Consider the following 22,436-nt stretch of genomic DNA (forward strand, 5'->3'; position numbering starts at 1 on the left):
AATTGTTTTCTGGTTGTTTTTTGTAGTTGTTCTATACTCCTTTCTTCTTGCTCTCTTCCATTCTGATTTGGTGACTTTTTTTAGTGTTGCCCTTTGTTCCTTTGTCTTTATTTTTGCATACTTATTACACATTTTTGGTTTGTGGTTACTATAAGACTCATGTATGACATCCTCTGTATGTAACACTCTATATTAAGTCAGTCATTTAAGTTTGAACATATTCTGAAAGTACTACATTTTTACTCTCCTCCTCCATGTTTTAATGTATATGACATCTTTTTATTTTGTATATTATATCTTTTTATTTTGTGTATCCCTTAACTAATTTTTGTAGGTATAATTGATTTTACTACTTTTGTCTTTTACCTTCATACTAGCTTTTTAAGTGATTATGTTATTACTATGTTTTCTTTTGCCAGTGAAATTTACTGGTGAATTTACCAGTGAAATTTACTTTACTTTTTATGTTTCCTTTCATAATTTTCTTCTAATTATGATCTTTTCTTTTCCTCTTAAAGAGATCCCTTTAACATTTCTTGTAAGGTTGGTTTAGTGGTGATGAACATTTTCAACTTTTGTTTGTCTGAAAAACTATCTCCCCTTTAATTCTAAACAATAACTTTGCCAGATAAAGTATTCTTGGTTATAGGCTTCTTCCTTTCAGCCCTTTGAATATATCATATCCCTCTCTTCTTCTTGCAAAGTTTCTGCTGAAAATCTGGTGATAGCCCTAATGGGGTTTTCCTTCTATGTAGCTGTTTGCTTTTCTCTTCCTGCTTTTAAGATTCTCTGTAATTTCTGCCATTTTAATTATCATGTGCCTTGGTGTAGACCTCCTGGGTCCATTGTGTTAGGGGCTTTTTGTGCTTCCTGAACCTGGATGTCTGTTTTCATCCCCAGGTTAAGGGAATTTTCAGCTATTATTTCTTAAAATAAGTTTTCTGCCCCATTCTCTCTCTCTCTCTCTCTCTCTCTCTCTCTCTCTCTCTCTCTCTCTTTTTCTCTTTCTGGGATCTCTTTAATGTGAAGAGGTTAGTGTTAGTACACTTGATGTTGTCTCAGAGGTCCCTTCATCTGTCCTCATTAAAAATTCTTTTTCTTTTTGCTGTTCACCTTGGGTGCTTTCCCCTACCCTGTGTTCCAGATTGCCAAGCTGTTCCTCTGCATCCTCTAATCTGCTGTTGATTTCCTCTATTGTTCAGTTACTTTTAGTCCACTCTGATTTGTTCCTTTTTATATTTTCTGTCTCCTCGTTGATGTTCTCTCTGAGCTCCTCTACTCTTCTCACAAGTCAAGTGAGCATCCTTATCACCATTACTTTGGATTCTTCAGCAGGTAGATTGCCGATCTCCACTTTGCTTAGTTCTTTTTTTGAGGCCCTGTCATCATCTTCTGTTTGGAACATATTCCTCTGTGTCCTCATTCTGTTTGACTCTGTGTTTGTTTCTGTGCATTAGGTAGGGTAGGTATGTCTCCCGGTCTTAAAAGTAACGGCCCTGTGCGGAAGTGCAGTCTCCCCTGGTCACCAGAACCAGGCACTCAAGGAGTGTCCCTGTGTGGGCTGCTTGCACCCTCCTGTTGTGACTGGGCCACAACTTGTGTGGTGTAATGATGGGCAGGACTGGCCCCTGGTGTGGCTGGCTGAATGGCTCGTCTGTAGCCGCTGCAGGCGTGCTGGTGTGTGGTGCCAGCTGTCTGCTTCCCCAGGGCAGGTGTCACTTTGGAATGGTGCCAGTCCTGGCCGAGGCTGCCTTCCAGGTGTGCTGGGGCAGGAGCCACTTTGGAGGGACACCTGCTGGGGCACGTGGGGTGGGTGGTGTGGGTCCACAGGGGAATGCTGGTGGGGGACAAGCGATGCCAGCAAGGTGGATAAAGTATCAGAACTGGCTCCTGTAAGCAGCCAGCCACCTAGGCTGAAGGAGGGCAAGAAAAATGGCGTCACCAGCACTTCCATCTCTGGAGAAATCTCCTACAGATTCCTGCCCTTTCAGCAAACGTGGTAAAATTAGTCAATGAATCTTCTTCACATTTAAGCCAGGTGCTTTTCAAACTGCTGCTCTCCTGTTGGGTCTCAGACTGAGTGATGTAGCGCACTGGCCCTTTAAGAGCAGACTCTTGGTTTCCTATAGCCCTCCAGCTCTCCCACAGTTAAACCTACTGATTTTTAAAGCCAGACATTATAGGGGCTCATCTTTCCGGGGCACATCCCCAGGGTGGGGATGCCCAGTGTGGGGTTTGATCCCCTTGCTCCTCAGGGAGGACCTCCTCAGGGAGGGAGCAGACCTCCTCTGGGATGGTATTCTCCCCACTTGTGGCCTGTGTGCCTGGGGTTTGGTTCCCGACCATGTCTCTGACCCTCCCACCCTTCTTGATAGGACCTTCTCTTTACGTCATTAGCTGTGGAATAGCTGGTCTGCCAGTCTTCAGGTGGTTTTCAGAGTGAGCTGCATTCTGTGTACTTGTTGCCCCCCTGTGTCTGTGGGAGGAGGTGAGCTCAGGGTCCTCCTCCTTCACCGTCTTCCCCTGCTCCTAATCTGTGTCTCTCAAATTTGTGTTAAATGGCTGGACCTTATGTGTAACAGGACAGTAGTGACCTAGGTAAATAGTATTAATGCCTAGAAAAGAACCTGCCTTCATTCTACCAGGTCATCAGTGTGGAGTGTTGAGCCACGGCTGGGAGTTGAATGGTGGGCACTGCTACCCCCCACTAGTATGGGGCCTGGAGTGCTAGAAGTCTCTTCAGTGTTCTGGCTTTCAGGAGGCCCTGGGGCTTCTTTCTCCTGTGCCTGAGTAAATGGGGGTCTGGCTCTTTCTCTACACTCTTACCTGTTAGCCCGCCTCCAGTGGTAGGCTGCTGTTGTTACTTGGGGCAGGCTCATGGGCGGGGGGGGGGGGAGGGTTTTCTTGAGGCTCTTTAGCTCTCTTGTGGCATCAGTCTTGGGCAGGTCTCGGGTGGGGCTCTCTCAGATGTTCTTGTGTCAGTAGAGTGGGATATCCTGGTTCTTTTTCACCTCTGTGCACTAAGTGTGTTGGGATTAATTTGCACATTGTTGGGAAAGGCCCCTTCAGAAGCTATTGGCATTTGGTTATTTGAACTCCAGCACTCCACAGAGTGAACTTTGAAGATTGTAGCTCTGACCCCATCATCTGCTGAAAAGCCGTCTAGGACACCCATGGCCCTCAGGTCAGAGGCTCTGAGCTTTCCAGCCTCCAGCCCCTCACTCTGCCCTTCCTTCAGTTACTGAAGTCTTGTCTGTCTCCCTAGGCCAGCCCATCAGTCTTGAGGGCAGATTCTTGTTCTCTGTGTACTGCTAGAGATGAAATGGTGCCTGGTAGGGTCTCAGCAACTGCCTTAGGTGGGCGAACAATGAGTGCAAGCCTAGAAAGCCCTTACCTCCCCTGCATTCCAGCAGATAGACAGACACCTGCCAGGTCTAGGTTCAGGCACACATGTCACAGAGAGGCCTTTCTGGGGGCCACCCTACTTCTCAAGTTTAGAGAGGAGCCTCTCTCCTGTGCCCCCAGCCCTGTGTTTGTCAGCCCTGGCAGGGATCTCACAGTACTGATCTCCCGTGTCTACCTCTGCTCCCTCCTTCTAGTTCCCCAGCACAGGGACTTGCCTGCCAGGCCTTCCTCACCCAGCCTGAGGTGGGCACTTGGTGAGCCTGTGGGCATCTTTGCGGCACTGATGCAGCTGCCCCAGCTTTGGGCTGATTCTGCAAGTGCATGTCAAGTTAAAAATTTTAAAGCTTCTTTTCCTGTTTTAGGAACAGTGAGTCATCACACTCCTTTTGGTGGATGCACGAGGACTTGGGCTGGAAGCATGTGGAGTGTCCTGCGAGGCTGGAGGAGAAGGCATCTGAGCCCATGGGGAGCCCTGGGGCGGCAGCGGCCCCCCAGTGTCCGTGCTCTGGCCAGCGCGGGCCCCGGGACTGGGGACGAGTACAGTCACGTGGTGGTGGGTGCGGGCTCGGCGGGCTGCGTGCTGGCCGGGCGGCTCACCGAGGACGCGGACAGGCGTGTACTGCTGCTGGAGGCCGGGCCCAAGGACATGCTCGCCGGGAGCAAGCGGCTCTCGTGGAAGATCCACATGCCCGCGGCCCTCGTGGCCAACCTGTGCGATGACAGGTACAACTGGTGCTACCACACGGAACCGCAGCCAGGCCTCGACGGCCGCGTGCTGTACTGGCCGCGCGGCCGGGTCTGGGGAGGCTCGTCGTCGCTCAACGCCATGGTCTACATCCGCGGGCACGCAGAGGACTACAACCGCTGGCAGCGGGAAGGCGCGGCCGGCTGGGACTACGAGCACTGCCTGCCCTACTTCCGCAAGGCGCAGAGCCACGAACTGGGTGCTAACAGGTACCGCGGCGGCGACGGGCCACTACACGTGTCCCGGGGCAAGACCAACCACGCGCTGCACCGCGCCTTCCTGGAGGCGGCGCAGCAGGCTGGCTACCCCCTCACTGAGGACATGAATGGCTTCCAGCAAGAAGGCTTCGGATGGATGGACATGACCATCCACCAAGGTAGCACAAGGCTCCCGTCCCCCATCTCCCTGGTTCCTCCTTTTGCCCATCACAGCCCCATCCCCCTGCCCCCATCATGGTCAGTAAGTGAGGATAAACGGGCTAGTATGAGGCCGAGATGACGGAGGTCTCACGCCCCCTACAGGCCACAGAATACAATTCGTAGCCAGTGAGAAATGACTTGGAGACAGACTCTCGGGCATCCTTTAGGCCTCTGGCCTCTGTTGTGGAGAGTCAGCTCTTTGACCAAAGAGACTTACAGATAAGGAAACTGAGGCAAAGAGCACTGAAGTGCCTTGCACACAGCAGGACAGAGGCAGGGCCTGGGTTGACCCAGGGCCCTTGCCTGCCTCTATAGAGTTCTTCCCCCCTTGTATTAGGTGCTCCTGGTCATCCTGTTGGGAGTGGAGGGTGTTTTTCCACCCCAGATGGATGTGGATTTCAGTCCTGCAGAGACTTGGTTTTAGCCCTACTTTGCAGGCAGAGCTTGTCCTGCCAGGGGAAGGGCACATTCCATCCTTCTTCAGCCCCAGCCCCACCCTCCCACCCCCACATCAGGCAAAGGGGCAGGGGCTGTGCCTGATCGCCTTGCTCTGTCTGCCAGGCAAGCGCTGGAGCACAGCCTGTGCGTACCTGCACCCAGCACTGAGCCGCCCCAACCTCACCGCCGAGGCCCAGACGTTTGTGAACAGGGTACTGTTTGAAGGCACGCGTGCAGTGGGTGTGGAGTACGTCAAGAATGGCCAGAGCCACCGGGTGAGTGAGTTACTTCCAGGCTGGCGCAGTCGAGATGGAAGGGAATGAGCAATCACCCTAGTGGTCATGCTTAGTGTGGGTAGCAGTTGGGCTCTTGTCCCCAGGGTCTCAGAGGTGAGGAAGCCCTCAGTCCAGCCACCTGCAGAGAGCCCATGGTGGCTCCTGTGAGCCTCTGTCTGCCCCTCCCCACCTCAGAGCAGGCTCCTAGAACCTTCCATACCTTTTGAGAAATTGATAGGTTTGTACTAAGGCTTTAAAAACCACAAATGTGATCATAATCCATATTTCAACACTATACTTTTTAAAAATATGTATTCATTTATTTTTGAGAGAAAATGTGCAAGCAGGGGAAGGGGCAGAGAGAGAGAGAATCCCAAGAAGGCTCCATTATGTCAGCACAGAACCCAATGCAGGGCTTGATCCCATGAACTGAGCCAAAATCAAGAGCCAGATGCCTAACTGGCTGAGCCACCCAGTGCCCCCAGCACTATGCTGTTCTCCACTTAGCAGTGTGTCAGGATCTGCCTCTATGTGAAGATCTGACTCACTGCTTGCTTTATTGAAGCTGCTTGTTGGAGTTTCTGGGGCTCTACAGTCCCGTTGGTTGTTAAGACCATCGTTACAGCGTGACTGTTGCAGAACGTATCAGCATGTGAAGCGCGCTTCAGTGTTGCACCCGCACCCGGGAGCTGCATGTGTGGAGTGCCCTTCATGGAGCGGCCCACTGAGCATCCCCTTCCTTATTCTGGGGCCTGGGAACGGGATCCCCACCCACCACTCGGGGACATCACACCAAGGCCACGCTCTCGGTGTTCTGTCTCGCTTTTCGGGAAGCGTGACCTGCGTGCCTCTGCCTCTTCCAGGCTTACGCCAGCAAGGAGGTGATTCTGAGCGGGGGCGCCATCAACTCTCCACAGCTGCTCATGCTCTCGGGTGTCGGCAACGCAGACGACCTCAGGAAACTGGGTATCCCGGTGGTGTGCCACCTTCCCGGTGAGCTCCCTTTGCTGCTGCTTCTCAGAGGGGGCCTCTGCTAATAAAACAGCTTCTTGAAGTGCATTAGCGTGGAGCTGGGGAGGGGGCAGCAGTCAGCTTTCCTCAGAACGGCCACATTCTTCCCATGAGCCTCACTGGACAGCCCTATCCCAGGGACCCCAGTCTTTGTGTTGTTTTTCCCCTTTCCTGGCCCTACTGTCCCACTGAGAAGTGATGCCCCTCTAGCAGCGAGCTTCCACCTGAAAAGCCCACTGGGCCAGGCTCGGATATGTCACCAGGGCAGCCCAAGGGTGAGAGGGGTCCAGGCCTGTGTGTTTTCTGTCCTCAGGACTCAGCAGCAGCCCTGACATTAAAGAAGCCAACTCGGTGTTTCAGAGCATGCTTTTCATGTTAAGACAATTATTCCAAGCCTAAAATTTATCTTACAAACTGTCTTTAATGCCCATTAGGGCTTCTTATCTCTCTTATAACCCAAACTGCCCCAAAATGACCCTTTGTGTATTGAGGCTTTATCAGAAGAGGTTTGTGAAAGTGCTGGCCTGTGACAGTGTCTGCCCAGCATGACAAGCCCTGATTCCCTCCTTCCCTGGAGGTGCAGGTGGGGCCGTCGGTCCATCTGACAACAGCTTACTGAGTGGTGCCTGCTGAATGCCTGGGCCCTACCCTCAGGGAGGGTGCTGCATGGCAGGAAGGCATCGGGATGGTTACAGGGACTGCCCGGGAGTGAGTGATAAGGGCAGGTGGCTTGGGCAGCATGAGAGGATTCGACTTGGCAATGAGCGTAGGGATGGCGTCCCAGGAGGCAACCTTTAAGCAGAAACCTGAGGAATAAGCAGGAGCTGGCTCAGCAGGTATGTGGATAGCTTTAGGGGACGTTTTCAAAACCAGGGGAAGTCAAGAGGCCAGGTATAGCTAATAAGCCCCTCTTGGAAGCCATCTTTCCTAACCATTCCCTCCCATTTCAGGAGTTGGCCAGAACCTGCAAGACCACCTGGAGATATACGTCCAGCAGGCATGTACCCTCCCCATCACTCTCCATTCAGCACAGAAGCCCTTGAGGAAAGTCCGGATTGGTCTAGAGTGGCTCTGGAAGTTCACAGGTGGGTGTGCTGGTCTGGGACCATAGTAGAACTGGTCTGTGGTCAGCACAGCCTCCTTCCTAAGGTGCTGAGCAAGGGCTCTGGCTTCAAGTCACTTGTTCAGAACTTAGCTATACCATCTGCCTCAGCTTTCCTATCTGCATGATGGGGATACATAGTCCTGCCTGGAAGGCTGTTGTGAGGACCAGATGAGGTGGCCCAGGGCCTGTCCAGGGTGAGACTCCCGAACCTGGGTGCCACTCTTCCTTACAGATAGCCAGGGATGGCCTCATGCCGGACACCCTCTGGGCTCCAAGGAGCCTGGAGGAAAAGCACACTCAGCATCCATTTCTCAGCAGTTTGTTGGTTTCGGAGTCCCAGAGCAGTCCCCCGGGTAGGAAGTGGTGCTTTGAAATCGTATTCAGCATGTGTTTCTCCCACACCTGCCACGTACTGTGTGCTGTGCCAATAAGGCAGGTTCCCTTGGGGAGCTTACACTTTGGTGGGGTCAGTGGAAAGAAACCACGTAAACATGCTTAAGTTTTAAGATCAGGGTGTTAATAAAGTAGAGAATGGTGACAGAGTATATCTGAGAGCTAGGGAGAGTATGTACAAAGGCCCCAGGTCTAGGCATCTGGTGTTCGAAGAACAAGTCTGTTGGGCCAGGGAGACTGCAGCATGTTGAAGAGAAAGCAGGGGTGCGATGGAAGAGACTCCATCATGAGGGTAGGCCGGGACACCAGCAAGGAGTCCACTGGAGCTGCCAGTGAGGAGGGGGTCTCAGCCTGGGCCGAGGGAGGGGGTGGGGGGGTATTGCCAAGTAGATGAATCCCAGTAGATTTTGGAGCTGAAGTCAGTGAGGCTTTCTGAGGGTCAGATGGTGGGCGACGAAGAAGAGGAGGAGGCAGGGACAGCTCGAATGTCTGACTTAGGCCTTGTATGAAAGAACAGCCTGTCAGGGGTAGAGCCTGGGGTGGGAAAGTTCAGGATACCGGGCCACATCAGGCCTCACAGTTGGGTCTGTGGTGGAGGACGCCGGGGGGGGGGGGGGGGGGATGCGTGGCAAAGCCGAAAGGCCCTTGGCATGTAGCTGATGTTAAAACCTGTGGTGTTGGGTGAGCCCACCTGAGGGAGAGACGCCAGAGTTGAGCACATGGGTCCAGGCACCAGAACAGAGGCCAGGAGGGGTGAGGGTGGGGGGGTAGCCTGCCATGCCCTGATCCACTCTTCTGATCCTCAGGGGATGGAGCCACAGCCCATCTGGAAACAGGCGGATTCATCCGGAGCCAGCCTGGGGTCCCTCACCCGGACATCCAGTTCCATTTCCTGCCATCCCAAGTGATCGACCACGGACGGGTCCCCACCCAGCAGGAAGCTTACCAGGTGAGCAGACAGCTTCATCTTGTCATCAAGCAGCGCTCTGCTCACTGCAGCAGGGCCCTCGGGTGGGGGTGGGGTGAGGCCCAGGAGCCTGTGCCCTGTCCCCCAGCTGCTCAGTGGGTCGGAGGGGAGAGAAGGAGTCTGGAGTCATCATGAGGCAGTGTGTGTGGTACGTGGAAAGCGGAGACCTGCGCCCAGCTGAGGGCAGATGCTCTAGGGATCTAGACTGCCAGAAATAGACAAATGAGGCCAACGGCCCTGGGATTTCCAGCCCCTGGAAGTTTAAGACATCATGTATAAAGCCAGGAAGCAGCAGTGATTCAGCAAGGTGATCACTTGTGGAAGTGGGGAAGGGGGTAAGATGCAAACAAATACTAAAATGTGTCTGCTCTTAATTGCCTTTGGATGTGGAGTCTCAGCCCACAGGAAACCCCAGGGCCTAAGCTACTAACTCAGAAAGTTGAAGGAGGTCATAGCTTCCTCTGGTTCTTCTAGGTGCATGTGGGGACCATGCGGGGCACGAGTGTGGGCTGGCTCAAACTGAGAAGTGCCAACCCCCGGGACCACCCGGTGATTCAACCCAACTACTTGTCAACAGGTAATTCTCCAACCCCTCTGTCTCCCCCGGGCCTGGGCTTGCCGAGTCATTTGTTCAATGAATGAATGAATGAATGCCTTCATGGGGTTTACATTTATCTCTGAATCCTACTCCTGGACCACATTTTCTGAGACACATCACCCCCACCCCCCTCCCCAATTCTAGGCTATAAACTTGGCACATGCTGCTAGGTAGTGCTCTGGGGCCCTTAAAGTAACCCTGGGATGTCCTTTTACACAGCAGGAGAGGTTTGTTGCTTTCAGAACAATCTGCCAGAAGGTGCAAGGAGATCTGGCTGTGTACACTGGGGCTCACAGAGACTGTTGCTCGTTACTCTGAGTTTCGTCCAGAAGCAGATTACATTCCTGGGCCTGCCTCTTTGCATGCAGCAAAACCCAGCACTCCCCACTGGGCAGGTCTTGCTCGATAATGACCCGTAGCATGCTCACAGCCACACTGGCGGAGGCAGGGTGTACGGTCTCACCTCCAAGTTAAACCTAGGGCCCCCGGGGCAGGCTGTGTCCACCTAGGGTGCTGTTTGCCTTCGTGGGATGCTGCTTGGTTGCAGTCTAACTGGCTCTGAGTAGGTGACCGGCAGTCTGGTGGCTCCATGTCCCTGAACTGTGTCCCCTGGGGCAGCTTACTGAGCCTCTCTGTGCTCAGAATCCGTTGGCAGAGCCAGCATGGTAAAAGGAATCACCTCACCTATTTCTTCTCGTCAACAGAAGCCGACATTAAGGACTTCCGACAGTGTGTGAAGCTGACCAGAGAAATTTTTGCTCAGAAAGCCCTAGAACCGTTCCGGGGGAAAGAGCTCCAGCCAGGAAGCCACGTGCAGTCAGATAAAGAGATAGATGCCTTTGTGCGGGCGAAAGCGGACAGCGCCTACCACCCCTCGTGCACCTGTAAGATGGGCCAGCCCTCTGACCCCACTGCCGTGGTGGACCCACAGACCAGGGTGCTTGGAGTGGAAAACCTCAGGGTGGTTGATGCCTCCATCATGCCCAGTGTGGTCAGCGGCAACCTTAACGCCCCCACCATCATGATCGCAGAGAAAGCAGCTGACATCATCAAGGGGCAGCCTGCACTCCAGGACAAGGACGTCCCTGTCTATAAGCCCGGAAGTCTGGCCACCCAGCGCTGAGGCAGTCACTGCCTGAGAAGCCTCCTGACAAGCCAAGAGGGTCAGCAGAGTCCCTGCCCTCAGTGCCCTTTCCTGAAACTGTCTAGAATGTTAGGATTCAGTGGCTGAGAATGGGTTAATCTCTTAGGATGGGAGACCAGTATCAGGGCAGCAAAGCAGGTTTCTTTCCCCCAGCATTTTCCTGCGGGCCCCTCCCCCTGCCTCCTGAAGGGGCAGCAGAGGGGACCAAGGGACAGGCCAAAGGAGGATGATGGTTAACTTCTGCCATGGCCTTGTCTTAATAGTCCAGGTTCTGGTCAGACTTGAGGGAACTGATTCCCTCTCAGGCCTCCCTCTTAAGGCGAGCCGCTCTAAGAGCAGGGTGCTGTGCCCAGAGGCTAGGTGGTGGCTAGACCACACTGGGTTCTCAGGGTGGGGGCATCCCCCACCTCAGGCTGCACGCTGGAGCTGAGGCCTGTGCGTAAGCCTCCGGTGTCCCTGTTTGGAGGGCAAGCTGCCTGCTGGGATAAACAGTGTCTTCCCCCGTGCTTCCCGATCCCACTCCCAGTTGGGCCACTCTGAGGGCCCACCTTGCCAGTGCTCTGGTTCTTACTAAACACAGCCCAATGGGAAGATTTCTGGACCTTGATCTAAAGAAGCTTCTGGAGAGTCTCTTCACTCCCATAGGTTTCATGATTTAGCATTTTAAAAGATTTTCCTGTTACCAGGGAAACCTAGAAATCCAGAGCAGACCCCACAGACCAGACCACTGCTCCATGCCAAAGCAGCTAGCCCAAGAGGACCCTTTCCCATCAGCCTGGGGAAGCGACTCGCAGCGGACAAAGACGGCTAATTCGTATTCTGCGGACATCCACAGGACCCGACTGGGATGGAGCTGAGGCTGATGGAAAAAGTTGTCAAGTCAAACTAGGTACCCGATCCTGTAAAAGTACAACTGAGTGAAAGAAAAAATAAGTTGGCCAAGATTTGGGGTGGGGGGGGGGCGGGGGCCGGAGAGCAGATACAAGAAGCATTTAAAATAGTTCTTTGATCTTTAAACTTCCTATAATCCAATAATGTAATCCAGTAACTTCTTTTTGAATGGAGATGCCTTAGCCAGACTGCTCTCACAGGGTAATGGAAATAAATGTGTTTTGGATGGATCTTTCTAAAGATCTCCAAGGCCACTTCCCACAGCAGGGGAGAAAAGGATTGTTCCATGGAAAGCTGCTGTGCTAGACACAGAACAGGGAGGGGAAGAAAATGGGGGCGTTCCAGGCTTCCCCCCGGGGTCAGAGTGGATCGAGGTGTCATGGAGGCCAGACAGCCACAACTTGTGTTTGTGAGACAGACCTTCCAGAAAGATGGAGAGAAGAAAACCATGACACCTCTCCTTCCTTTAAAAATTTTAAGTGGCTCTGGTTTACTCTTACCTGTATCTTGCTGCATTTTCTGTCCCAAGGGAGGTTCTAAATCTGCCAAGAGATTGATTTCTTCTAGGGAAGTCCCCGTGTGCCCCCGCAGCCGTGGTCCACAACTGTCAGCCTCAGGGCCTGGGAGCTGCCTGCAGGGGTGAAGGAAGATTAGAGGAGGGAAGCTGCCAATCTCACTGCTCTGAGGGCCAATGAGTGACAAGTTGGGTAGGTGGAGGGGTCCAGGCCTGCCTGTGACTGTGCTGACCTTGTCTAGTGCGGGTAAGCCAGGTGACACAGCCATTCTATTCTGTGGTGGTCTCAGTCTCTGGGGCAGTGGCTGCTTTGCCTCCTGTGTCTGTATTGTAAGATAAGCAGAGGTGAGAGGAGGTACGTGATCTTGCACGGCTGGATTACATTTAGGCCCCTCTCCCGCTCTCGGTCACTGAGCCTCATCCCATATGATCATACAGTGTAGCCAGATGCAGAAATAGAGTGGACCGCGAGTGTTCTGTATCCAGGCCCCACAGAAGTCAAGGCGAAACACTGTGTTGTCGGGGTTCAGCCACAAGATGGAATAGTGTGCTTTGAGGTGGCTCCTCGCTCCAGCCAGGACAGGGGCGCGTGCAGCCGTCTGGCGGAGTGGAATAGTGGCCCGTGTCATAATAGGCCATCTCAAGGTTCCATTGCCATGAGGGAACCTTCGGCCTCAGAAAGAGGGCTGTTGGCTGGGGATGCCAGAGAGGGGAGAAAAGTGCCTATCGGGTTAGGGAGGCTGAGCCACAGTCAGGCATCCCTTGGGGCCCCCAGAGACCAGGCCAGCACTCAGCCCTGAGAGAATCTTCTTGAAGCCCCTTGGCAAAGCACCCATGATACCTAAACAGAAGAATGTACTTTTCAAAAAACGGTTGAAAAAGTGTAACAGGAAGCTGTGTATATACCTGAATGGGCTCCAGGCACGGACCCCTTTGAAGAAGACTGCGTTCAAGCTGCTGCATCAACAGAAGGTTCTTCCTGGTAGAACGGAGGACAGACGGCACGGAAACCGAGCAGCTCGCCAGCAACATGACCAGGAATGGCAGGTCCTGGAAGCCGGATCCTGGCTTCCAGACGTGCAGCCTGTCTGCTTCCGGGCCAACTGTAGGAATCCTCATTTCCATAAAATCAGATAGCTTCTCTCCAGCCAAACCCTTTTCCTCCCCACAGAGGCCGTTTCCTGTTTCTGCCAACTTAACATCAGATCTAATATCTACATCCTTTTCCCTTAAAACCTAGAGGGAAACACATGCCGTCTCCACCAGCCCTGTTCTGAGACCCAGGCCGTCTCCCATTCCCTCTCTCCTGCCACCATCCCCACAGGGGATGCAAGGCCACTCTCGCTGGTGCTCCCATGTTGGAGGCAAGGGCCCCAGGCCTGCTCCCCATTCTCCTATTCTCGCCTGCCCTCTGAAGCCCCCAGGAAGGAAAGAATATTATTTTGGAGAAATAAAAATTTTGTCAACAATGAGAGCCCAGCTGGTGTCTGCTTTTGAGTCTGGTAGGAGCTGGAGCTCTGTGCCAGACGATAGCTCTGTCGCTGACCAGTGTTCAGAACAAACCAACGGCCATCATAACAGCGGAAACCTTTGTAGGAGAACAGGCAGTTGGCAAAGACACTAAAGACCATAAAAAATGTGAAATAAACTGCCCTGGTTGCTTTCATAAGCGTGGGGTCAGCAGTAAGGTAGGTAAAGCCCATGCTGTGTGCCCTGTGTACCAAGAAGCTTCCCAGGCTTGGGCAGACTCCCAGACAGAGCTAGAAAGCCCCGTCTGGCCAGGCTGCCAGGATAGAAACCAGAGAGAATGCTTAATGAGGATCCTGCTCATTGGTAGTTAAATCCAAGCTGACATATCTATTTGTGATATTAAGAAAAACATGTGAGAAACCAAATGTACTATTTTTTAGGGGGTGGGAGGGGGCCCAAAGAGGAGAGACATTTAATCTTAAAACTTTCTAAAGCAAAGGAAAAAATAACACATCCTCTACAACTTCAGTTTTTTGGTTTTTTTTTTGTTGTTGTTTTTTTGGTTTTTTTTTACAAAGAACAACTTAATGGTTGATAGGAGATTGAACCAGGCTTAAAGCAGACCTGTTAAGAGCAGTACAGCTTATAAAAATGCTAGTTTTTAAGTACTGACTGGAAAAGATTGTGGCCTGCACCAAAAAAAACCCCATCCTGGGAGGGCAGTTTGGGCTGCTGCTAAGTCGTAGTAATGCCCAGCGGAGACGATGGGGACAGTGGGTTAGCCCTTTAGGAGAAACTGCTCTCGGCAGCTGGTGTTACCTTCTGCATTGAGGAGGGAGCCGTGAGGGTAACACAAAGTTATGCGGTTAGAGAACCGCCCTCGCCAGAGTGCCTGCCCCTTCTGAGGCTCTCCCTGCCCTGCTCCAGGTCTTTGCAAGGAGAGCTCCCTAACACAAAATTCTTACACAGTTTTGTTCTGAAGAACATTTTGCGTTTTAATAAAAAAAAATTATGTCAGGAAATAGTCATTTACAAACCTGGAAGTGTTTTTGCCTGGATCTGGAGTAAGAATGTCTTAAGAAGAGGTTTGTAAGGTCTTCATAACAAAGTGTTGTTATTTATAAAACAAAACGAAACAAAAACCCAAAACATTAACAGGTCATGTAGGTGATATTTAAAAATTTTGAACCAAAAACTGCTACCTGTATTTTTGACTGCAGGGAATCCCTGCCAAGGAAAGTTGACAAACGGCGTAATTCTTTGAAAAGAAAAGGAAGCCTGGGTGGGTCTAATGGTCCAAAAGTGGGTTTTCATCAGGAAGTACAATCGGGGTGTGAGTACGTTCTAATGAAAACTTCAGCCCTCATTCAGTTGCATATAAAAGCCCTCGGAGAGAACACACAGTACAGCAATGTTTTGTAAAAAGGCAACAATACGATTTGTGGACACCTCTGACGTTCTCATCCCACAGATCACTTTGCCTCCCCCCTCCCCGTTCCCCCTCCCCCGCCCCAACTCCTTATTTAAGACAAGCACAGTAGCCATCCCCAGGGAGCAAGGAAGGGCAGAGGAACTTCAAAAATGCCTTGTGGGGGCAGCTGAGGAAACCACCACTGTGAACGCCACAGGGTCAGAGTAACCAGCTCGACCTACTGTAATGAACTTGTCGAAGGGTCAGTAGAATAAAAGTTGCAACCCACAGTGGACCAGAGGTCCACTATCAAATCCTAGCACTCTTGCCCAAAGCCAAGACTGTAAATCGTCATCTGGTGTATCTTGGGTTAAGGTAGATTTATAGTAACTCAAAATATTTTAGAAAAATCTCTGTAGTGTCAAGTTCTTTCGAACTTAAAATGTCATCCCCAAAAGATTTTTCACTAATAAAGGAGAATTGGCTCTATTTCTTCTACTTCTGTACAGCCCAAGTAAAAATGCTAATAATTTCTAGATTTCGGTGGGGAACTACCATTATTAGGACCCATAGATATTGCTGCAGTTCAAATACGGTACAATAATTACAAAATATAGACCATCTCTTTACAAATACAAATTATAGTATATTACAAGTCATGTACAGTAAATCTATAATTTTTAAACAAACTAGCGTATCTAAGTTTACCTGGTTGCGAGTGCATGATTATTCCAGTTTACAGTTGCCCTTAACCTGACAGTCAGAAACCAACTGAGTGACGCTCTCTCTTGTAAACTGGGGTCACATAACAGAAAACCTCGTGGATAAGGTCCTGCTCCCCTCTCAGGATGACGGCTGGTAGGTAGGTCCTGATTTACACACTGTATTTCAGAACAGCTAAACAGAAACCAGGAAGCAGTGTATCTGGGGGAAGAGGGTTTAAAAATGGATATGCTGGGCCCAGTGAATGTCTGATATGCTAGACCAATGGCTGAGGTAATGACACAGGTGTGGTGATCGTCATCACCTTTAACCTTCCCCACCATGCCAGCAGGTGGGTGGGCGCGGGTGAGCGCCTGGGGGGGACACTCTGGACAAGTGGGCTGGGCTTGTCCGACCTCCTCGCCGGTCCTCGCCAAGAGGGCTGGACCTGCTGCTTCCGACAGCTGGAGCCGGGCACACGTGTGCGGCTGTTCCCTACCAGGTTTATGGCTTCCTTGAGGCATGACATCACTTGTACAAAAGTCTAATTGAATATGGACTCCACACTAGTGCCTAAACTTTCCTAACTATGAGGCACTTTTTCCCTGGCCCTCTGGCGCCCCACCTGAGGCCAGAGCCAGTCTGCCCCTCCCTGGGGGGGCTACAGGGTGGTGATGCATATCATTTCATCTGCCAGGTCCTCCTCATCCCTTCCAGGGTCGGGCTCTTCATCGCTGTAGCCTGGCCCGAAGTCCTGGAGCTCATAGTCCTGCCGGTGTGACACGGGGCCCACACCCCCGTTGGCCCGGGGATGTACAGTCCCGTTGAGCAGGTTGCTGGCTGCACTCTCCATCTCGTCGATGGTTAGGTCACAGGCATCGGCGATTTCGTGTTTTGTGGCCGATACAAATTTTGGGTCCCTTGCATACCGTCCTAAACCTTCGGATATCAGGACCTGTATGGGACAAATGCATCGCGTGAATGTGTTACAAGGCTTTGGGGGTGGGGGTGGGGCGGGGAATGACAAAGGAGCCACCTCGAGCCCTAACTGCAGGACATGATTTTATGTTCATTAGACCTCACACGTGATAGCTCAATGTCAATGGCTTTGAAAACATCACAGACTTCAAACACTACATATGGCCCAACAAGAACAAGCCCCATTGGGGAAAAAGATTTCAGGAGAAGCTGGCAATATTTGCAGGTACAGCACGTGCAATCCTAGGTACAGCTCCTTCATGAGAACTGGCAGTGGTGGTATTTGTATATTGGTGCTGTCCGTCCCATCTTTGCTTTGGAGCAGTGGGCAATATCGGACAAAAAGCGACACAGCTGGGCTCTGGGGCCTCCCACCCTCACAACCACCGCTGCTCCAGCGGGTCCCCCTCCGCCGGGCGGAGCCTGCCCATCTGTGGCACGCTCTGGGGGGGCCATACTCACTGCTTCCACCAAGCTGTCTGCGCTCCTCTGCTTGTCACTGTTTTTGTTGCGGAAGCTGCTGGGGACAGTCAGGCTGGCTGGTGTGAAAGTTCGGTACGAGATGCCCGGCTCGTCCGTGTACCAGGAGCTTCGGTGCAGGGACGGCAGGCTGCCGTTGACCTGGTCCAGGGCCTCTGGCCGCTCCACCTGGATCAGGGGTGCATAGCACGGTGTCCAGTCCCGGTACGGAGGAGTCGCCGGAGGGGTGGCCCATGACCGGGTTGAGTGGCTCGGCGAGTACTTCTGGGCTTTACTGGAATCCAGGCCTGCAACTGCCATGATCTGAGGGGAGAGGGGAGGTGGGAAGGCCAGAGGTCCTCAGGTGCAGGCCGCAGGCCTCACGCAGACCAAGCAGGAGGCACAAAAGCTGGACAAAGGCAGCCTCGGACAATGACTTTAAAAGGACATGGGCGGTAAAAGCCGGCTGTCTAGCGGACCGTTTTGTGTTTCCCCAAATGCGCTGCCTATGACTGTTCCCAAGTAGGAATCTGCCACTAATTCACGAAATTGCTGCTGAGCGGTGGAGAATTAGGGAAGACACGGGCCCTGTGGCATGTGAACATACCAGCCAGATCACTCTACGTTCAAATATGAAGTCCATTCGGGGCAAACGAGCAGTTCCCAGCCCTGGGAAGGAGCACAGATCCCTTTCTCTAATGCAAGACCTCACAGCAGCTGGCACAGGGTCTGCTCCTCCCACCTACAGCTGCACCACAGCAGGTGCGTCCTGATGCTCCCTCTGCACAGAGGGCCCCGGACGCCCGGTCTTGTGAACAGCACAGTCCTGTGGCCCACTGGAAGCCGTGGCCGCCCGAGGGAGGCAGGGCAGACACGAACCAGGCCCTCATTGGGACGGGACGGCAGAGGGAAGGGCATTTTCACACATGTGCTCGTGTAGACTTCTGTGCCTACTTGGTTCATGGCATTTGACGGCTGGGCCTGCCCAAACTTTGTCCTTTCACAATAAAGTAGGACATGATTAAAAATTAACATAAAAACCGAAGGCAGAAGAGTAAAAAGTTGGCAGAGACCCGTAGTGGAAGCTACTGTTCGTGTGCTCATGTAGGGCGAGCTGGCTCTCTGCACATGTACGGACTGGGTGCTCCCTGCACGCCTCCCCCACCGACACACATACACGGTGGACGGCATCTCCAATGCGCTCTTTTCAGGAAGAAAAAGTACCATATTCTTGTCCTTGAGGCAAAGCCCTGGTGAGTGGGCTGCACCCCCACCCTCCCTTCAGACCTTGGGCCCCCTCCTGTCCAACCACCTAACTGTGGACGGTCCTCCTCCCTGAACCACATGCCCCTCGCAGTCTGGGCTGGGGGCTCACCCCGCCCCCTTGGGGCCACAGGACCCTGCCCGCAGAGGGCTCTAGAGACGTGTTTTAATGAAAGAACAACGTCTCAGAACAAATAAAGGGCCGCACTAATTGTTCAGGATCAGGCAAACGGTCGCCACTCCCTGGGTCAGGGGTTGTACCAGATCCCATCTCCTGCACCCAGGACAGAAGGCAGCGTGCACCAAGGCTGAGTGCCCAGCTTCAGAAGCTGGCAGCCTTGGATTCAAATGCCAACTTGGTTACACACCCCCTGTGTGAGCTCAGGCAAGCCACCTACCCTGTCCCTGACATTTGCTCATCTGTGAAATGGGTTCACGATCGTATCTATTTGATAGGGTTGCTACAGGATTGAACCCGAGTGCAACATGAAGGTTCTCTCTGACCCTCCTGCTGCCGGCAGTCAGAGAGAAGGGGGTGTCCTGAGGGTGGGTCCCATGCAGGGTGCCCATCGGGCCCGTGATGTCCAGGCCAGGTGGACCAGCTCACCTGCTGCTGCATCAGGTGCAGGGGCAGGGCTGTGCGGTGGGGGAAGGCGGGGGGCGGCCGGGCCTCTTCCTGGCTGCTCTGCCGGCGCAGACACTCGAAGTTGAAGGAGGATCTCCGGCGGGCTGAGAAGTGAAGCACAGCAGCACTTGTGAACCGAGCGCTCTGTCAGGACCCCGGGGCCCTGGGGTTGAGGGTGGCCCGCTGGACATTCAGCAGAGAGCCCAAGAGGAAGCAAGCGACGACAGGTCCGAGGAAAAGCATCAGGTAGGGAGGCCTCAGAACTTTGGGAGGGAGGATGAAGAAGCTGCCCAGCCGAGGGACGTTTTTAACAAGTTCAAGCTGGTTTCTTGTGAATTCAGTGCCTGTTCTCACGGGGCAGAGCTAAAGGCTCCGGAGTGCGGCTGTTCTGATTCGAAGCCCCGGCCCTGTGGATACGTTGTGGGAGCACAGCATTTCAGGCCAAGAACAACAAGGTCATTCTAGAATCCTACGGCTGCTTGCTGACTGACCCCCTTCTCACCCTGCAGACATCCTAAGTGTCTCTGGGGGACGTGGCCTCTCGCTGGTGCTCCCGTGCTTCTACCTGCTTTAAGGGGTGGGGGGGTGACCTGCTACCAGCTCAGCCAGATACGAAGCAAATTCTTTTGTTGGGAAAGACCCAGCTTCTCTAGCACTGAAGACAAAAACAGAAAAGAACACCTCTAAGGATAAAGAACGTGGTTGTCCTATTAATGCCCACTTTAAAGAAAAGCTCCTGCATGGGGTTGAGCGATGACAAGGGATCCAGGAGGTCAGTCTGAATCCTGGGCCCCCAAGCACAGGCCAGAGGCTGACTCTGGAAACAGCTCCACCCTCCAAAGGTGCTGGCTCACTGCTTGGGGGCCTGATAGTTTGCAAGGCAGGAGCGAGGTCTCTTTAACCTCTGCTTTCTAAGATCCCAGGGCATTTGTCATGCCCCAGCAAAATGCTGCACACCCCTAATTCCTGTACTGGAAAACTGCAGAGGCGAGCCTCCCAGGCCTCCTGGGACCACACGTGGAGCTGCAGAAACCAGGTTCTGTGAGCTCTAATCTAAAAGTGCATGAAGACTGGGCTGAGCCCTTGGCTGGCTCTGCCCTGTGGGCATGCCGGGCCCCCTCCTCCTCGCTGAGTTGCATGACAGCTGCTGTCCTCCATGCACCACACGGGGGATGGGCCTCCCCTGGCTGCACACCCTCTAGGACCGTCCTAGGATCAGATGGCAAGGGCCAGAGGCTCGGAGCCAGGAGAGGAAGCCACCATCCCTCTCATTTGGGGAGTGCCTTTCAGTTTTGAAAATCGGTCCGCGTACACCTGTCATCTCATCTGCTGTGCACAACCACCTCTGACAGAGGAAGCAATCCCACTGTCGCTGAGAACATAGGTTGAAGACTTCCATGTTCTCCTCCCTGCCCAACGTCTGAACTGATGGGCAGTAAAGCAAATAAAATACATTTTATTTATTTGCCCTTACGAATACAAAGGGCATCTGCTCTAGCCCACTCAGCTTCACCAGGGCAGAGCCTCTGAATGGTGGGCATTAATGTGGCCACCACAGGGGACGCAGGGAGGTCCAGGGAGGGCAGTGGTCCTCTGGTGGGCCAGGGGCTCTACCTGGCCCCACCTGCATGTGTCATCCAGTATTTATGGAGCTCAGGATTGCTCTGTTTAGCAGCATGTGTTTGGGGCTGCAGAATTAAATATTAACCATGGAAATGGGTCTGATTACACTCCCCAGCAGGTCAGTGACAGCTGGAGAGAGGCAGAGGGCCCCAGGCGCCACCCAGCCACACTTGGTATTGCACGCAGAGTTAGCAGACTCAGAGCCAACATGTCTTGGCTATTTTTGGTTCCTGATTAGAGTCCTACTCACAAATACGCTTCATTCCTCAGAAACACCAGGAATGGATATTTTTTAACCAATCACCAAAATGCCCACATGTGCAAAATCAAACTCCCCGGCCGGGAGCAGCAGGGGCCACTGCTACATTTCTTACCCCCGCCCACGTTCCTCACTTGGGGTGACCCAGATCTCCTGCAGCACTGCTTAGGCCACCTGCATAGGCAAAACAGGTGGGGAGCAGCCAGCCCCCACGTCTTCTCAGCAGGATGGGATTCCTCCAGCCCCAGGATGGGGGTGCTGACCCTAGAAGTCACCACCAAGGCCAAAACCTGCCCCGTGAACGATGGCATTGGCTGACCCGTGGCAAAGAGGAAAGACGGGGGGACGGGGAGGTGAGGGGCGCACTCCCTGGTGGGGACTGAGAAGAGATGGACATCAAGAGTCCCCAGGTGGCCTTCAGAGGCGTGGGGCTGGGTGGGATAGGCCTGGGCTCAGGTCCAGCTCTGCACAGGGCTGATCCCTTCCACCCTCCTCTGTCAGGAGAGGGCCTAACAACAACACGGCACACATCTTACCTACCTCACAGGATGGGCCTCGGGCTCAAAGGCAATAATAACATGCACAAAGAGCCCCTTATCAGATGCCACATACTATGGACATTTAGGCCACATACTGCCCTCCTCTGTTCTCAGAGAGTCAAGAACAGCACTAAAGTTGTCCGAGCTCTATCACGTGAGATACAGATGAGACAGGAAGGAAAGTCGGTAGGATCTCCAACCAGGGGAGGTTGGAGGGCTGACAGTCCCTAACAAAGCAGGACCACATTTGTCACACTCCCCCGGGGGGGCTGGGGTTGGGGGAGGGGCACACTGTTCCTTGGAAGGCTTCACCCAAAACAAAAAATCTGGCCTCACATGTTGGGGTGGGAGGTAGTAGGCGTCTCCTTGGAGATCTCCGAGAGTCATAGCAAATGGGTGAGTCGTCATCTTCCAAGAAGCCTTGGGGGTGATGGTAGCCTCGAGGCTGCTCGAAGTCCCAGTTGCTGCCTGGGTATCTATTGTAGTAGCTGTAGTTCTGCCTGGTGGTCAAAAAGGCCAAAAGAGACGGTAAGGGGCGCCCGAGATTCTAGTTAACAAGTCCTGCCTGTCAGCTCGGACAGACCCACCTTTCTTGAACACCCTGGACTGGCTGAGAGCAAGGCAGTCCTCAGCCTCACGGAAGACTCGGGGCCCTGGTAGGAGCTGGTCTGAAAGAGCAGCCTCCACCCTGCCTTCCTGGCCCTATTTCTCCTGCTCCCGCTTTCCCTCTGGCCCAGAGTCTGTGCTCTGCCTCACTTCCCAGAGCAGGCCAGGTGTAGTGCACATGGGCCTTGGTTCAGGGCACGAGGGGCGGGAGACAGCCAGGCCTCCTACCGTCAGCCCGAGCCGCAGAGCCGCTCACCTGCTCCCGGCCGGTGAGCCGGCATCCTCAGAGCCCTCCTCACCACTGAAATACTCCTGCTCCTCCAAGCAGCGGGGGTCGCTGAAGTAGCCGTGTACCTCTGGATCTTCCCGGCAAATAGTTGGGAACTGCTCATCTCCTGAGTCAGACCTGCGGTTGCGAGACAGGGCCTGAGCGCCCAGGCAGGCGGCAGACACCTCCCGTAGCCAGGCCGCGGTGGGAGGCCAGCTCCCCCCGCCCCCCACATGCCCCTGACTTCTCCCCGGTGCACCCGGGACTGGACTGCTCAGACTCCGCGTGTGAGCACATCTCTCTCTCGGTACCCTGCACGATGCCGGCG

The 22,436-nt window shown here is 53.3% G+C and overlaps 2 protein-coding genes across 22 annotated transcripts in view; one reads left to right on the forward strand and one right to left on the reverse strand.

Annotated features, from left to right (window-relative positions):
* CHDH (choline dehydrogenase) overlaps positions 1-13,379 on the forward strand; it is a 40,674-nt gene extending 27,295 nt beyond the window's left edge. For all 4 annotated transcript variants that reach the window (XM_040454790.1, XM_040454791.1, XM_040454792.1 and 1 more), the window contains 8 exons: positions 3,768-4,526; positions 5,131-5,282; positions 6,146-6,275; positions 7,244-7,378; positions 8,598-8,740; positions 9,233-9,335; positions 10,061-10,519; positions 11,187-13,379. In XM_040454790.1, the coding sequence (XP_040310724.1) occupies positions 3,824-4,526; positions 5,131-5,282; positions 6,146-6,275; positions 7,244-7,378; positions 8,598-8,740; positions 9,233-9,335; positions 10,061-10,479 (1,785 nt within the window). In that variant the 5' untranslated portion in view covers positions 3,768-3,823 and the 3' untranslated portion in view covers positions 10,480-10,519; positions 11,187-13,379. The remainder of the gene's footprint in view (positions 1-3,767; positions 4,527-5,130; positions 5,283-6,145; positions 6,276-7,243; positions 7,379-8,597; positions 8,741-9,232; positions 9,336-10,060; positions 10,520-11,186) is intronic.
* Positions 13,380-14,344: 965 nt separating this feature from the next.
* The window catches only part of CACNA1D (calcium voltage-gated channel subunit alpha1 D), a 306,523-nt gene continuing 298,431 nt past the window's right edge, over positions 14,345-22,436 (reverse strand). For 13 of the 18 annotated variants that reach the window (XM_040454783.1, XM_040454782.1, XM_040454771.1 and 10 more), the window contains 5 exons: positions 22,097-22,246; positions 21,571-21,734; positions 18,796-18,917; positions 16,929-17,249; positions 14,345-16,443 (listed from right to left, as the gene is read on the reverse strand). In XM_040454783.1, coding sequence (XP_040310717.1) covers positions 16,150-16,443; positions 16,929-17,249; positions 18,796-18,917; positions 21,571-21,734; positions 22,097-22,246 — 1,051 coding nt within the window. In that variant the 3' untranslated portion in view covers positions 14,345-16,149. The remainder of the gene's footprint in view (positions 16,444-16,928; positions 17,250-18,795; positions 18,918-21,570; positions 21,735-22,096; positions 22,247-22,436) is intronic. The other 5 variants (XM_040454774.1, XM_040454777.1, XM_040454772.1 and 2 more) reach the window with 1 other exon arrangement.

Source organism: Herpailurus yagouaroundi, unplaced genomic scaffold (assembly GCF_014898765.1).
Source record: "Herpailurus yagouaroundi ecotype Mexico unplaced genomic scaffold, PumYag 213, whole genome shotgun sequence".
NCBI classification, from domain to species: domain Eukaryota; kingdom Metazoa; phylum Chordata; class Mammalia; order Carnivora; family Felidae; genus Herpailurus; species Herpailurus yagouaroundi.